This window comes from Rosa rugosa, chromosome 3, assembly GCF_958449725.1.
Source record: "Rosa rugosa chromosome 3, drRosRugo1.1, whole genome shotgun sequence".
Classification (NCBI taxonomy): domain Eukaryota; kingdom Viridiplantae; phylum Streptophyta; class Magnoliopsida; order Rosales; family Rosaceae; genus Rosa; species Rosa rugosa.
Genome location: NC_084822.1, coordinates 39,497,624 through 39,513,726, shown reverse-complemented (window position 1 = coordinate 39,513,726; position 16,103 = coordinate 39,497,624). Strand labels below are relative to the sequence as shown.

Below are 16,103 nucleotides of genomic sequence, written 5' to 3'. Positions count from 1 at the left end.
TCATCCACACTCCATGGCTAAATTCTAAAATTCTTTTTGCATTATGTGGGGATTTGGATTACATTTTCAAAACTGGACTCCAAGAAAAGTCTAAATGATAAGTTACACATGTAGTGATGTCAAATTTCAAAATTTACTATTGGGTCTTTTCCCATAACCAAATCACAGCAACTTTTCTGTACATACAAATATGAATAACTTTTGTCTGGGATCCTATTCTGACGACGTTGAGTAACGTTGTCGAAGGTAAAGGAACAATGCTGTTGATGTAGCCACTGCATAAGGGAAAATAGTCCAAATGCCCTGGATAATTCCCATGTTAGATTCATGTAAAAACAAAATTATGATTTCATATATGGTTTCGAGTTTCTCTGCATACCACAACTGTTGCAACAGTAGCTAGGGCAAAGACAGGGCGCTCCCTCAAGAAGAATCCTATCCCGAACTGAGGTCATGAAGCAAAGAGAATACTAAAATTTAGTAGCCAAATAAGAAAGTTGGTTATCAATTTCTTCTTTATAGCCGCAAAATACAAAGTCTATACTACTCCGTTGTCACATTTTCCAACATCTTTCGTACGGAAACCCTTCAAAAACCAATAACGCATGAAATTTCAAAAATTTTACACAGTTTAAAAAGTGGATGCATTCTAGGTGGCTACATATGACTTGACTTCTCCCTAGCTAAGCATAGATTGTGCAAATGCATACAAATAAATTCAGATTACACTAGAGTTGAGCACAAGCTTATGAATGTACTACAAGGCAGCATAATTTGTAACAGCACTGGACTGACCTGGATCGGAAGGGTGATCAAGCCACCCAAACAAACTCCAGCAAAGAAACACTCTGGAGATATACCCTGTACTCAGAAAAAAGCATGATAAGCAATCAGCGGTAAATGAGTGATATTTGAGTACATGTGTGTATATGACTTGAGGAGTAGAATATTTGTCAAGTTACAGGATGGATTGTCATTTTCACTTTCTAGTCTTTTCCTTTTTTCTGTAACTAAACATAACAGTTCAGATGTCTTACATAGCTTCACTGCAGTTACGGTTTGACCACATAATGTTATAACTTGACATCAAACAATATGACCTTTTTGTTCATCAAAAGTTAACACTGATCATATATGATAATAAAGCTCAAGTTGAAGTTTGTGCCTTTGTGGAAGGTTTTGTGCCCCTTTGTGGATTACAAACAGCTATAATGGCTAAACCGCAATTATGACCCAAGAAGTAATGGGTACTTGTGCATGAACTTGGAAAATTCTTAGAATCCCTCCCCATTCATAAATAGAACTTCCAACAAGCAACTGATCACGTAATTTTTTTATTTAAAGAGTCATTTAAATACCATTTTATTTGAGCATGTTATCAGGACGCAGTATTTAAATGAAGAAACTCAAGCAAATGCATACACCAACTTTTAGGAGCATACAGTGCAGTAACTAAAGAAAACTAAATGGAAATATTTAACACTCAAACGCCACACCCAATGCTCTTGTAGACAAAGATTCACAATCATTAACATGTACATGTCCCACCATGCTCACAATCACAAATCAAAAAGATCAGACTAGGACATGTATTCTCAACAAGATTTCATAACAAACAGAAGGGAGTTTCAATATAAGCGAGAATGATTATGTGCATGTATTCAAGATAACTTACTAAGGTCCCTGCTAGAAAAGCTGTTGGATTTCTCACTCCAAGGGAAAAGCGTTCAACTGCAAATTAAAATGCACAAAAGCATTACAGCATAGTAGCAGAATAGTGAGTTCAACTAGGATTCAGTATACTGCATATGAGAACTAGCAAAGTATATACATATGAGAACTAGCAAAGTATATACATGAAAGCAACAAATTTCTGTTTTAAAGTTTTAGGTTGAGCAATATCTAGTTATATACATACACTCAAGATAGAACCACACTGATCTATAATAACTAAGCTCTACAACTCACCAAAACCAATAAGGTTGCCATATCTTTGCACTGCACGGGTTATGCTTAAAGCTTTCTCTTTGCCAATCCCTAACTGCATCCATCATCAAGATCAAGTTCATTAAATTAACACTCAAATCGGTAGTCAACACAAGTGGAGCTACACTACCCTGGGCAGTACCAAGTAGCCTGGTAGCCTGGTAGCCTGTGCTCAGAAATATTTTGTTGTTTTTATAACATACATCCATGCTATTCTAAATGATGCCGGCAACATGTACGCCTAGTAGTCCACACTATTTTCCATAAATTTTTTTAAATAAACTAAAAGTTTGTTAAACCCAGCCCAAAAACGTTATTAACTTAGTTCTATCCCAAAGAAAGACATAGCATGTTGGAAAAAAAATAATAATAAGAACCAGAATAGAGGACTGTTCTTTTTCCTTTTCTTTTTTTGGAAAAGAAACAGTATATCAATCTCAACAAATGATGCTACAAAAGGAGACAAGGTACACCTCAGAGAGAAACAAACAGCAAAAACTGGAAAGCAACACCAAATGCAAATAGACAGCTGCAGAGAAAGCACCCTAATGATTGAAAACTACAGCTGCCTTCCAGTCAAGCAAAATACAAGAACGTCTGTAGTCTCTGACATCTACCGAAACAGAAGCCCATAAAGTTGACAAAAACTTTACTCTATGCCGCCATCACGGCACCTCTGTAGTCTTTAAAAAGACAAAAATCTTTCTATTTCTTTCCATCCAAAGCATGCAAATGACAGTTAACACAATGCAACCGCGAGAACTTTAGCCTTCTTTCCTTTGAGGTTCAATTAATAGAGCAATACTTCCTGCTATCTCTCATCCCAATCCAGCCTTCCTCAACAACTACCCCCACAAATTTGTAAGGAAACAAGTTGAAATCAATCCCTAACTCTTTCCAGAATCTCTTCATGAGTTCCAAACATTTCTCCCCAAGAGAATCACTTCTGCTGTTTGCAGTCACCAGTTGGAACTCTATCCATAATGCTAAGTGTTATGGTTGGATGACTTACTTGGGTTTGCATGTTGTAGCTCAGGGATGACGGGTGCAGACTTTGGGTGTTTTTGAAGTTATTTAAGGCCTCTAATTATGAGCAATAGAAACTGTATTGATTATAATTAACTGATCACACATACGAGTCAACCTCTATGTTGTTCTCTGCAACAAAAGATCATTTCATCAGTCATGAAGTGCCAAAGGTTGATTGCTTTTTGGCTCTCACCACTGTGAAGAAGGTAGCAGTTATAAACAAAATCTTCTTTTTTTTTTCTCCTTCAGTTTGAGGAATAAGACGATATGCAATAAGATAAAACTAACAATTCCTAATAGTATGAAAACTTAAAAAGAGAAAAACGAGAAAAGAGATAGTTACTAAACTCCCTAGAAAAAGTTTAGTGAGCCCACCCCATTCATATTCCTGGCACCAAGAATGAGCAAAGAATGTGTACATATCGTTGATGTTTAGGCATGATAATGAAAATAACCCATAAGCAAGAAGGTAGGAGCAGGACTAACCTTTGAAAAAATATCATCAGACGCCCTGGATTGTCTAAAAAGCTTCCCCATATAAAAAGGTATTAGATCACTAATGCATACTCCCCTGAAATATGAACACAAATTGTGTCACGTTTAAAACCGACAAGGTCTACCAATACAAAGACTGCGTGTCAACCAGAGAATTCTAAAGAGGTATGCCTACAATCTTATAGAAAAGCTCCATTGCGTTACTAACCCCTACAGAATTTTCTTCAGAATCAGAAAAGGTAACCATGATTTGTTGTATAGCTAAAGATCACATGTTTAGTCAATTACCAATACACCCAAAGAGTTGTAGATACAATGTACGGAGCATTTCTCGAGAAAGATTCAGCAAATGACTGCCAGGTCCCATCCAAAGATAGCCTCCGGGCTAAAGATATGCCAACCTATATTGTCTTCTAAATGAGTATTCACAAGTTTTAAGTAGCATTGAAGCCATGGAAATCAAACAGTAATAAATTCAACATGGTAATATCTAAGCTTGTGAAACAGAAATATCGGATTAGAGGACAGACCCATATATTTAGAGCCTCTTCACTGATGAAAAGCCCAAACCCTGCAGCCATAAGCAACCAAAAGTAGATCCACCTGCAATGCATCAGATGATTATCTATTAAGATACAACTAAAGTTTGAAAAATTAGCATATATATTTTCTATTTTACCCCAACTCACCAAGAACCACAACTTGCACTGTGAAGAATAGGGAACTAACAAAGATACATTCCATTTACTACTTACTTTTAACCGAGATAGAAACCTCAATTTTTTCAATTGATTATAGCCAAATATGTTAGAACAGTTCCATCAGGCAACTGTAAAAGAAAACTGTAACTTTCCAACAAGCAAGAGGCAAAACAAATCATATACCCTGGTGCATATTCTGGAAGAACAATGCTGTAGCCAAAAGCTTTGAAAGTGAAACCAACAGGGGCCGCCGCCATTGCTGAAGAGGATGAGCTTTCTGGCAAGAACTGAAGCCCATTCGATGATCCAAGAGTGGGACCCTTGATGCTAATAGATATCAATGTAACTGTTGCAGCTATTCCCAGTGCAATTGCTATTTTAGCCAGAAATAAACTTTCTGTAGTAGTCTGAGTAACTTTAACATTTCCAAGCAACTCATCATAAATCCCATCTTGCCCATTCAAAATGTCATTAGACATTGCAGCCTCATCATTTTCATTTTCTGTATCCTCCTTCGAAAAGCTTCTAATCCTGCTTGTAAAAAAGTTAATTAACAATCAACGAAACCAGGAAATATAAAAAATTTGAATATTTTGAACATCAGAGCTTCAATAATGAGTATGCAATGCAGAGCAGTCTTGAACTTTACACATTAAGCTATGAGCACACAAAATAACAATAGAGAAAGTACTTGTGACTAAGACAAAGCCTGAAGCTTGGAGCCTCTACTCCAAATATTGGCTTTATTATGAACTGGGTTTTCATTTTCAACACCTTTTCAGTGAACTTTATAGCATTTAGACCTTCATTTACATCAAACACGGAAATTTACAACTAAACTTACCTGAAGGTTTGGGGTCTGAAGAGCTGGGAAACTAGCCCACATTGTTTCCCATTCACCAGCAATCTGTGCCTGACATTGAAACAGCTTGAATGCCTAATAAGTTGTCGGTTTGAAGATTTGGGTTTTGGGGTGTGTGGGAATAGAGAAGACCCAGGTGTAAAATCCGCTATTAGAGACATTTGGAGGTATTGATGATGCTAAGTGGGCAACTGGGTTTGGATGTGGGTTTGAACCAGAGAGATTGGCGGTTCTTGCTCCATGTGCTTGGCTGTGAGTGGCTAGTGAGGAGGGGCTATAATAGAGGCATATACTCCAGAGGAAGAGTTTAGAATCTAAACTTTAGATACTCTCCATTGAAAGCGATCTTCTTGCGGCTTAGAAAGGTCGAGACTTTGGCCGTGGACTCTTGTGCACTACGTATTATATTTTTCAAAAGTAACTATTTGAGTCAAAAACTTGATTAACTTCTTAACCTGATTCAGGGCAACACATGAGAATTTTTCATTCTTTATGTGACACTGAATAGTTGACTCACATGTTTTTCATGATTGATTTTTATGTTATTTTATGAAAAAACAATAATAATATATTAAGATAAAAAAGACTTCATGCGTTACAATTCTTGAAGAGAAAAATGAGTTGAGAAGACAAGTATTTGCTCTAGTCGCCCTTATCTATGGCGTGGCTAGGGTTTGCGCAACACACCAAGACTTTCTAATGGGCGCCCTTGCCTCCATAACTACTTGGTTGGCCTCGGCTTTGTCTTTGCAAGGGGAGGATGAACCTGTGGATTTCGGTGACCTAAGGAAGAAAAGAGAGGAGTTTGTGGCTAACAACACATACATGGTGGAAAGGCTTAATACTTGCAGAGCTTTCAATCATTACTCATTCATGGGTGCTTTTCAATCGATGTGGAGACTGAATGGAACGCTACAGTTGCATGAATGCCCAGAGGAGAGGTATCTTTTCATCTCTAGCAATGCCGAGGACATTCTAAGAATAAAAAAAGAAGGTCCATGAACTTTCAACAGGGCTCACGTAGTCCTAAATGACTACGATGAGAGATCTCTCATTTCTAGTGTCTCCTTAGACCACATCTGGATTTGGATCCGAATTCATGGACTACCACCAGCTTTTCACATGCCGGCAACTGTATCATTGATCGGAGAAACGATTGGAATGGTACTGGAGGTGGATCGGCGTGGCTTATGTGAGGGGCAGGCACGGGTGTGAGATGCTTTGTGCGTGAACGAGACAGTGGAGTTGAATCGGAAGTTTAGGGTTTCAGATGCCGAAACCCTAGAGTTGTCATTCTGTTATATATGAGAAGCTTGTGGGCCGGTGTCAGGATTGTGGATCTCTGAACCACGTGGGTGCAGCGTGCCCCATGCAGTTGGTGGCGGATTCCAGGCCGGACGACAACATAAATGGAGCGACGGTGATGTGAAAGGGGTTGCGACCAGACTGCCGTCTTTGGTCTTTCGCGCCAACTCCTCAAGTCCATCATCTCTAGGTCTTTTGGAACCCATATTTCGGGGCATTGATGGTAAGGGAAGGAAGCCAGTGGTTTATCAGAAGAGGTTGAACAAAGAATCAGAGTAGAGTGAGGAGACATCGACGAAAGGAGTGGAGAGTTCTAGGGAAGGGAAGTGGTGGAGAAGATTTCTAGGGAGCAAGGTGACGCAACCAATGCTATGGTGGTTGTTGTGGAGGAGAATTCGGTGGTGGCAGTAGCAAATGGGACGGTGACCCGAGTTATGGGGGCGCATCGGGCAAGAGAATAGGAGGAAGGTCCGTAGCCCAAGCGCAATCACCATGCACTATCACTGGCCCTTGCAATGCTAGAAGAGGAGAACTTAGGGTTGACTTGGTCTGCAGAGGGGCTCTTGAAGGATTTGTGTGTGTTGGACAAGAAGAAGTCTCGAGGCAGGCCTCTAGGTAGTCGTAACAAGACAAAGAATAATGGTGTTGGGGTCTCTGGCCCAGCAGCAACCACTCCTAACCCTTCTACTATTGTGGGGAAGGGTAAAAGTAAAATTTAGCATGTTCAGGTTGACAAGTTTGATCCTAGACATCATGGCAGGCTATTTGGTTGAATTGGCAAGCAATCGTAAAACAATTGCGTTCTTAGGCGAAAGCTTGATGGTTCTTCTAATAGTTGTCTAGTTTTTAAACTTGTGAGCCTTTTTCGTTGTAGTTAATAGTGAAATAAATGAGCATGTATTGTTAGAAACTTAGAATGAATGTTATTTGCTAGGGATCTGTTCCCCGTTAGGTCGAATAGGCAAAAGCAAAGTTATGCTTCTGAAGCTTTTGCTCTGGTGTATGTAATATCCTGATAGTGACTTAGCGTAGTCCTGAACATATCTATAAATATTTATTCCCTAAAACAAATATATACTATTCGCATATGGATGACATTACCTAACTTTAGGAGGGTGTATTCAATTCAGATTTTAAAAGATTTTGTTTGAGTTTTTATAATCCCTGGATTTACTTAGTCCACGGATTGTTTAAATTCTATATGGACTCTGATTGATTTACTAGTATTTGTTTAGATTTTACAAGTCCTTATGATGTTTTTGGTAGGTTAATTTTTTATTTTTTTTTCTTCTTCTTTAAAAGCAATGGATGTATGGATCCAATTATAATGCTATATCAGTGACAAAAAAGTATATATATATATGGCAATCTACCATTCTTTATGTTGTGTATAATGATATATGAATAATAAGAGAAAACTAATCAACCAAAATGTTAGATTGTAAAAAAAAAAAGAGTTTCTCTCTCTAGGTTTCTCTCTCACCTCGGGAAACCCTAAGGCCTCCGCCGTTCGAATTCTTGTTCTCATCCGGCGACGCCCGGATGTTGAAATGGCCTCTGGCCTCCCGCCGTCATAGGGTTGCTGCCGGACGGGAGAACTACTGCCTATGGTGACTTCGTCGGAGGAATGCGCTCTGGCTTTTCAGTTGGTTCGACTGGGATGGTGCAGATGGTGGTGGTCAGGCTGTACGGGCCGGTATTACGATCCCCACCGATGGGTTTCCTGGATCGCAGGCGTCAGGGATCTCGATTGATGGCGGTGGGGTTTTGGGGCAGCCTGGATCGGGGATGGTTTTGGTCCGTAGTGATGCAGGTCATGGCAGCGTGGCTTGGGCTACGTGGTGATGCAGGTCATTGCGGTTTGGAACGCCAAGAGGATGGCGTGGCAGTGCAAAGCGTAGAGACGTGGATCGGGCGACGTGGGTCGGACGGATCTTGTCGGATGATACTGTACGACGGGGGGATGGGAGGAGCAAGCTGACTGGCCCGAATCAGTTTGATGGGCCTAGGGCGAATTTCCTTGAGGACTACCATGTTAGGCTGCAAATTGTTGGGCTGGGTTTCTGCCCTAGTCCAATGTTTATTTGGGCTAGGGTTTAGGGCCTAGGCTCAACCCTATGTTTTTTTTTAGTTTGATCTAAATTACAATAATTCCTTGTATTAGGAAACTAAGCACCAATGTGCACTCTATGTCTCTTTAGCGTCTCTGGAGTAGTACCGAATGAGGATATCCGCTATTTCTACGTATTTGATTGTACAATGAGTATGACTATATGTACGTACCACTTGTGGGTACTACCACTAGCTTCTTGTTTGTCTATAAATGACAGCGGAAGGGTATGTAATGACCTATTCTGGTTTGTGATGAATATATTGGCGCCATGTTTGGGTTGATTAAAAAAAAAAAAATCAACCAAAATGTTACACAAAAAATAAAGTAGTAAACTAATGATATAATTTATTTCATATCTAATTTACAAAAGAAACATGTGTGTAGCTCACAAATTGGCTAGCCATAGTTTTGATGTAGATGTTCAATCTGAATGGTTTACTCATGCTCCAGACTTCATTCTGGATGCCCTTTTGTACGATTCTAATCGTATTTGATCAATAATTTATCTTCTTTGTTAAAAAAAAAAAACATGTGTGTATGTAACGGCCTATTCTAGTTTTAGATGAATATATGTATATATATCGACACCCGGCTTCGGGTTTGATTCAAAAAAAAGAAACATGTGTGTATGTATCATCTTAACAATATCATTGAAAGTGAGTTTAATTAGCTAGAAGGATTAAGGCTTCCAGAGCTATAGTGATAAAAATAATAAAATTATTAGATGAGAGCAGAGGCAGAGGCAGAGGAGGATAGTGGGAAGATAGGTTAAGAACAAATGGATGAGTGTCACCTATTGAGAGCTGTTTTTATTTTTTTTTTGGTGAAGAGGTTCTTCATTTTTTGAGTGAGAAAGAATCCATCAAAATTTCTTGGGAAGTGGTTGGATTGTTTTTGAGTGTTGATATGTATAAAAAGCATTATAAAATCCTCTAAAATCCAGCATTTAATGAAATCCTTAAAAATCCGTATACTTTTGAATATCTGCATATTTGAATGGATAATTTTAAATCTTAATTGAATACATCAAGATTTTAAATGTTTAAAATCTCAATTGAATACCCATAGACTTTCAAAATACAAAAAAATCTTGTAAACTCTTAAATGAATATACCCCCCTTAATTGTTTACTAACATAGCAAGTACATAATAGACTTAGAAGTTAGAACCATCAATAACAAAAAAAAAAAAACCTAAATTCAAGATTTCGGAAAAGTTTCACCTATTAAAGAAAAGAAAAGGTCACTAGTCCCAAAATTAAGGTCTTTAGCAATTCTTGACACCACCAACCGTTTGCAACTGAGGTAACAAGAGTTCAATACAGATTTCGTGTTGAAAGTAGCGGTTCAAGTACGTTTACTATCTTTAATTGGATTGGATTAGATCGGGTTAAGTGTTTTTTTTTTTAATGAACGGTTGTCCAAAATGCTTAAACCGCTCACTTTAGAATAGAGACGATTTAGAGTCAAAACCGATCCAACCCAATCCGTGTGCAGCCCTAGTTATGTATGATCCTATTCGACGATTCTTCCTTAATTTGGTATCTTGAGCCTTAAGTCTATGGTTTCTCCTAGGGCAATGCTTGATACTAGTAACTTGAGTCCAAAATCAAAGTTGCTCCAGTCAAATATTGAGAAAATATTTGTGAGTGAGAATTCTTCTATATAATTCACAATTGTGTAAGGGATATATATACAAAACCCTATTGTACTATACTTGTACTACACATTAGTACAATCTAGTATAGGAAACTAATTCCTATAAGGAAACTACTGAATACACATATTCTCTAGATGACTCACACGTCAACTAATAATGACTGACATGTCAACATAATGACTCACACGTCAACACTCCCCCTCAAGTTGGGGCATAAACATCTCGAAGACCCAACTTGCCGAGTGAGTCATTAAACAACTTGCTGGATACAGCTTTGGTGAGTATATCTGCTAATTGTTCCTCAGTAGGAACAAAAGGAAAGGTAATCAACCTTGCGTCTAGCTTTTCCTTAATGAAGTGTCGATCAACTTCCACATGCTTCGTTCGATCATGTTGCACAGGATTCTGAGAGATTTCAATTGCAGCTTTGTTGTCACAATACAGCTGCATAGCTGACTTAGGCTTAAAACCCAAATCTCGGAGAAGATTACGTAACCATAGGAGTTCACACACTCCATGTGCCATACCTCGATATTCAGCTTCAGCACTTGACCTTGCAATAACCTTCTGTTTCTTGCTCCTCCAGGTAACAAGGTTTCCTCCCACAAAGGTAAAGTAGCCAGATGTAGACTTCCGGTCTGTGATACAACCAGCCCAATCAGCATCTGTATACCCACTAACATCAAGGTGTTGATGTTTTGAGAACATTAAACCTTTTCCTGGTGCAGACTTCAAATACTTCAAGATCCTCACTACCGCATCCATGTGTCTTTCACTTGGATTGTGCAAAAACTGACTCACAACACTAACTGCATATGCTACATCAGGTCTAGTATGTGATAAGTAAATCAGACGTCCCACTAACCTTTGGTACCGAGGTTTGTCAGTTGGAACTTGATCAGGGTATTCTGCCAGTTTGTGGTTTTGCTCAATTGGAGTATCAATTGGGCAACAATCTAACATGCCTGTTTCTGCCAAGAGGTCCAGCACATACTTTCTCTGACATAAGAAGATACCATCTCTCCCCCTGGTGACCTCTATCCCCAAGAAATACTTTAAGTCACCTAGATTCTTCATCTCAAATTCGGATGATAACCTCTCCTCAAGGCTTTCAATTTCTGCTAGATCATTCCCTGTAATCACCATGTCATCTACATATATGATTAGCACAGTCACCTTCCCCTTTTAGTGTTTCAGGAACAAGGTGTGATCAGAATTGCTCTGCTTATATCCAAAGCGTCTCATGGATTGAGTAAACCTGCCAAACCATGCACGGGGTGACTGTTTCAGTCCATAAAGAGACTTTTTCAACCTGCACACAATATCACCTGGTATGTCAGGTATATAACCAGGAGGTAAGTTCATGTAAACTTCTTCAGTTAGCTCTCCATGAAGGAAAGCATTCTTAACATCAAACTGATGGAGTGGCCAATTCAGGTTTGCTGCCAGTGACAATAACACTCGAACAATATTCATCTTGGCTACTGGAGCAAAAGTCTCATCATAGTCAATCCCGTACGTCTGAGTAAATCCTTTAGCCACCAACCTTGCCTTATATCTGCTTATTGTGCCATCTGCATTATGTTTCACAGTGAAGACCCACCTACATCCAACTGGCTTTTTTCCACGAGGTAGTGGTACAAGTTCCCAGGTGTGATTCTTCTCTAATGCCTCCATTTCTTCCTCCATTGCCTTGGCCCACTTTGGGTCTCCCATAGCCTCCTGCACTTTGTTAGGTACAGATACAGTGGATATTTGATTCACAAATGATGCATAAGGTTTGGATAACCTATGGTGTGACACAAAGTTAGCTACTGGATATTTGGCTTAAGCAGTTATGGAAGGTTCATACCTTTTTGCTGGTTGACCGCGGGTGGTTCTACTAGGTAACACATATGTAGAAGAGACAAACTCTACTGGATTACCAGATGAAGATACTGGACATACCTGAGTTGGAGCTTCTTGACCAGAGATTTCAGCATTAGGGGGTGGAGTATCAGGTAAGGGGGAAGCCTGTATAAAATCTTCTTCAACTTCAGAAGTCGATTGGTCGACGTCGATGTCTTCTTGTCTGGGGATTGACATATCAACTCCCCCTTTTTTTGATAGGTCGACTGCTTGATTAGTCGACTGTAAGATTTCTTTGACTGATAGGTCAACTCCCCCTGTCGACTGGTCATTAACGACTTCAAGTCTAGGGATTGACATGTCAACTCCCCCTGTCAACTCTGGAATGTCAGCAGTGCTTTCTTCTTCTGCATCTTGATTCTTCTTCAATGCTCCACCAACATACATCTCTTCAAAAAATTCATTCTCCCCCTGAAGAGAGTTGTTGGTGGGGGAGAAATAGCACATGTCTTCATAGAAAGACACGTCCATGGTGATGTAGAACTTCCGTGTAGGTGGGTGATAACACTTATATCCTTTTTGATGAGAACCATAGCCTACAAAGACACACTTCAGAGCCCGGGCATCCAACTTTGACCTTTGATTTTTTGGTATGTGGACAAAGGCAACACATCCAAAGACTCTGGCAGGTAGGTTATGGAATGAAGGAATAGAGACATGGGTTGACAAGACTTCTAAGGGAATACTCCCCTGAAGGACACTAGAAGGAAGACGATTAATGAGGTGGGATGCAGTTTGGACCGCTTCACCCCATAGATACTTGGGCATATGGGCACCAAATAATAATGCTCGGGCTATGTCTAAGAGATGACGGTTTTTACGCTCTGACACACCATTTTGCTCTGGTGTATGGGGACAAGTAGTTTGATGAATTATGCATTGTTCTTGGAAGTGCTCCTGGAAAACACTATTGACAAACTCCCCCCCCCCCCCCCCCCCCCCCATTATCAGAACGAAAAACCTTGATAAGGCCATTAAATTGTGTTTGAATCATTTTTTGAAATGCTTGAAATGTAGGGAATACAGCATCCTTAGACTTAAGCAATGCAACCCATGACAATCAAGTACAATCGTCAATAAATAGAACAAAATAACGCATTCCAGAAAGAGTGGGTTCTTTGGAAGGTCCCCACACATCAGAGTGAATAATTTCAAAAGGAATGGAACTTTTATTAGAAAGACTCAATGGGTAACTGACTCGATGACTTTTTGCCAAAACACAAGTTTCACAATGTAAGGAAGATTCATTAATGCCAACAGATAAAGAGGGCATAGTTTTACGCATTACACTGAAAGAAGGATGCCCTAAGCGTCTATGCCATAACCACACTTCATTCAATTCTCTAGAATTCAAAGTCAAAGCGACTGATGCAGTCTTCCTTGGCTTCTCCCCAGCATATGCTTGGTCCAGATGAAACAGTCTTCCCCTCAGATACCCCCTGCTGATTACCTCCCTGGTCAGAAGATCCTGAAAAAGAACATACATAGGAAAGAATGTTACAGAGCACATGGATTGAGTATTGAGCTGGGGAACCGAGATTAGATGATGAGACAAGTCAGGCACATATAAGACATCATGTAAAACTAAGGTGGGTGTGACTCTTATGGACCCAACGCCTAGGATAGGGAAGGACTCACCATTGGCATTTATAACATGTGACACACTAGGAGTGGATAAACTAATAAAGTATTTCCTATCATAGGTCCTATGATCAGAAGCACCAGAATCAATAATCCAAGTATCTGAACCTACAAAGTTTGAAACTTTTAAAGCAATACCAATCTTACTAGTACCTCTACCAACCATTGATACTGAAGGATTGTCAACTCTGCCTGTGGTATGATCTTGCCCTACAATACCAAGGTACTCCGAATTCTGAACTAGATGGACAACTGCCTTTCCTTTCCCTCGAGGTCCTGTTGGCTTAGGCTTGCTGAAATATCCAGCTGGATACCCAACCAGCTTATAGCAAGTTTCCTTGACATGTCCAGGTAGATTGCAATGCTGACATACCAACCCAGAATTGGCTACTGATGAAGGAGCCTGAGTCATGGGACGAAGTCCTGAATGTGGTGCAGTGAAGCCAGGAGGTGGACCTTGAACCCGTGAAGGCTTAGCTTGGATTGTTAGGCTAGAGATTTCAGAAATAACTCCCCTTGCGCTATCCTGTTGAGACTCATCCTTACGGATGTAGTTAAACGCCTCAATAAGGGAAGGAGACTCTTGCCGACGTAGCAGCTCTCCCTTAGCACTGTCATGTCTAGCATCTAATCCACTGAGAAACTGGTGCACACGCTCCAACTCCTTCTCCTTGACATACCAGGCTATATCCTCAGCATCCTTCAATTTGTTTGGTCGCCGCTGATCAATCTCAGCCCAAACGTTCTTCAGCTGAGTGTAGAACACTGAGACCGCTTGTCCATCCTGCTTCATCCTCGTTGCCTTACACAACAACTCATAGATCTGAGAGAAGTCAGATTCATTTAGATAGAGATCATTGAGCGTCTTCCAAACTTCTGCAGCCGTATCACACCCAATGATCAATTGGACCACCTCATCAGTCATGGCCTTGTACAGAATTGACAGTACAAGTCCATCAGCATCTTCCCACTTGACATATTCTTCACTCTGATCATTCGTCGGTGCCTTAATGGTACCAGTGACATGACCCATCTTGTGGATTCCACGAAGGTGGGCTGAAATCATCTTCTTCCATGTTCTGTAATTCCCAGGTCCATTCAATTTTGCTCCTCCGAATGAACCTGAGGAAGAATCCGGATTTTGAACAGAAACTTCAACTTTCTGAATACTGGAATTGCTGGTATTCCCTCCTTCGAGAAGTGGAGTATCAGGGCCAGCCATTGGAATACCAACAGAAACAATCGTGCAGCGGAATTGAGATAGAAGGTAAGTTGACAAGTCGAGAGGGATTAATCGACTAGTCAAGAAACAACAGTAAACCTTCTAAAAACCAGAAAACAATCCTAACCCTCGAATTCGAGGAAGGAACAATCTCACCCTAGAGTGTGAGGAAAGAAGAATGAAGGGAAAAACAAAGAGACAAAGTCCTCTCGGATCTTTGCTCTGATACCAAGTCAAATATTGAGAAAATATTTGTGAGTGAGAATTCTTCTATATAATTCACAATTGTGTAAGGGATATATATACAAAACCCTATTGTACTATACTTGTACTACACATTAGTACAATCTAGTATAGGAAACTAATTCCTATAAGGAAACTACTGAATACACATATTCTCTAGATGACTCACGCGTCAACTAATAATGACTGACATGTCAACATAATGACTCACACGTCAACAGCTCCTAAGATAAAGATGGCTAGTAGTTACCCTAAAAAAGAAAAGATGGCTAGTAGTTTGAGTCATCGATGTCGGAAAACCGGTAATTGAGTCGATGGTAGATGCCTCCAAAGGACCATCACCCATGTATGTAAGTAGGATACAATCTGCCTTGCAACACCATCTACACTACGAATTGAACACCGAAGAGGTCGCCACCAAAAAGAACAAGCAGCTCCACCCTTCACTAAGAAATAGGATAGCGCGCACCGACAATTTTGTGCGGACCAAATTCACGCCTTGACCTACAAAGTAAAGAGGTAGTGTCTTCAATCTCGAAGTGAAGTATAATGAATCTCAAAACTGTAAGGATATCATATGGGTTATTGTACTATTAATATAGATCCTTTTGTCTGCCAAACCAAAGCACTGATCGAACATGCCCAGTACTTGAAAAAGAACAAAAAAGGAAGGTAGCCTCCGAAACTAATCAACATAGATCAGGCCAAAGAGAGAAACAATCCCAACAAAGAAAAAAGAACAGCTTAGTCATTCAACACTGCTTCTAGTGGATAAGGAGGACCAATGGCGAGTGATAACTGTGATATAGATCCTTGTACACAAGTGACGCTACCTATTCTATATAGTATATACCCATAAACCACTCTAGAAGTTCACAATGATTCGTTTTCTAAAGAAAATGAAAATGTTTTATTTTGACTAGTTGACTAGAGTTCTCA

The 16,103-nt window shown here is 39.8% G+C and overlaps 1 protein-coding gene across 1 annotated transcript; it reads right to left on the bottom strand.

Annotated features, from left to right (window-relative positions):
- Positions 1-18: 18 nt before the first annotated feature.
- Positions 19-5,433, bottom strand: LOC133736859 (uncharacterized). The gene is made up of 10 exons (XM_062164452.1): positions 5,056-5,433; positions 4,395-4,742; positions 4,041-4,113; positions 3,799-3,911; positions 3,502-3,586; positions 1,969-2,041; positions 1,676-1,731; positions 796-861; positions 380-445; positions 19-303 (listed from the first exon to the last, which is right to left on the bottom strand). The coding sequence occupies exons 1-10, from the start codon at positions 5,232-5,234 to the stop codon at positions 214-216; spliced, it is 1,149 nt and encodes a 382-aa protein (XP_062020436.1). The 5' UTR covers positions 5,235-5,433; the 3' UTR covers positions 19-213.
- Positions 5,434-16,103: the final 10,670 nt, after the last annotated feature.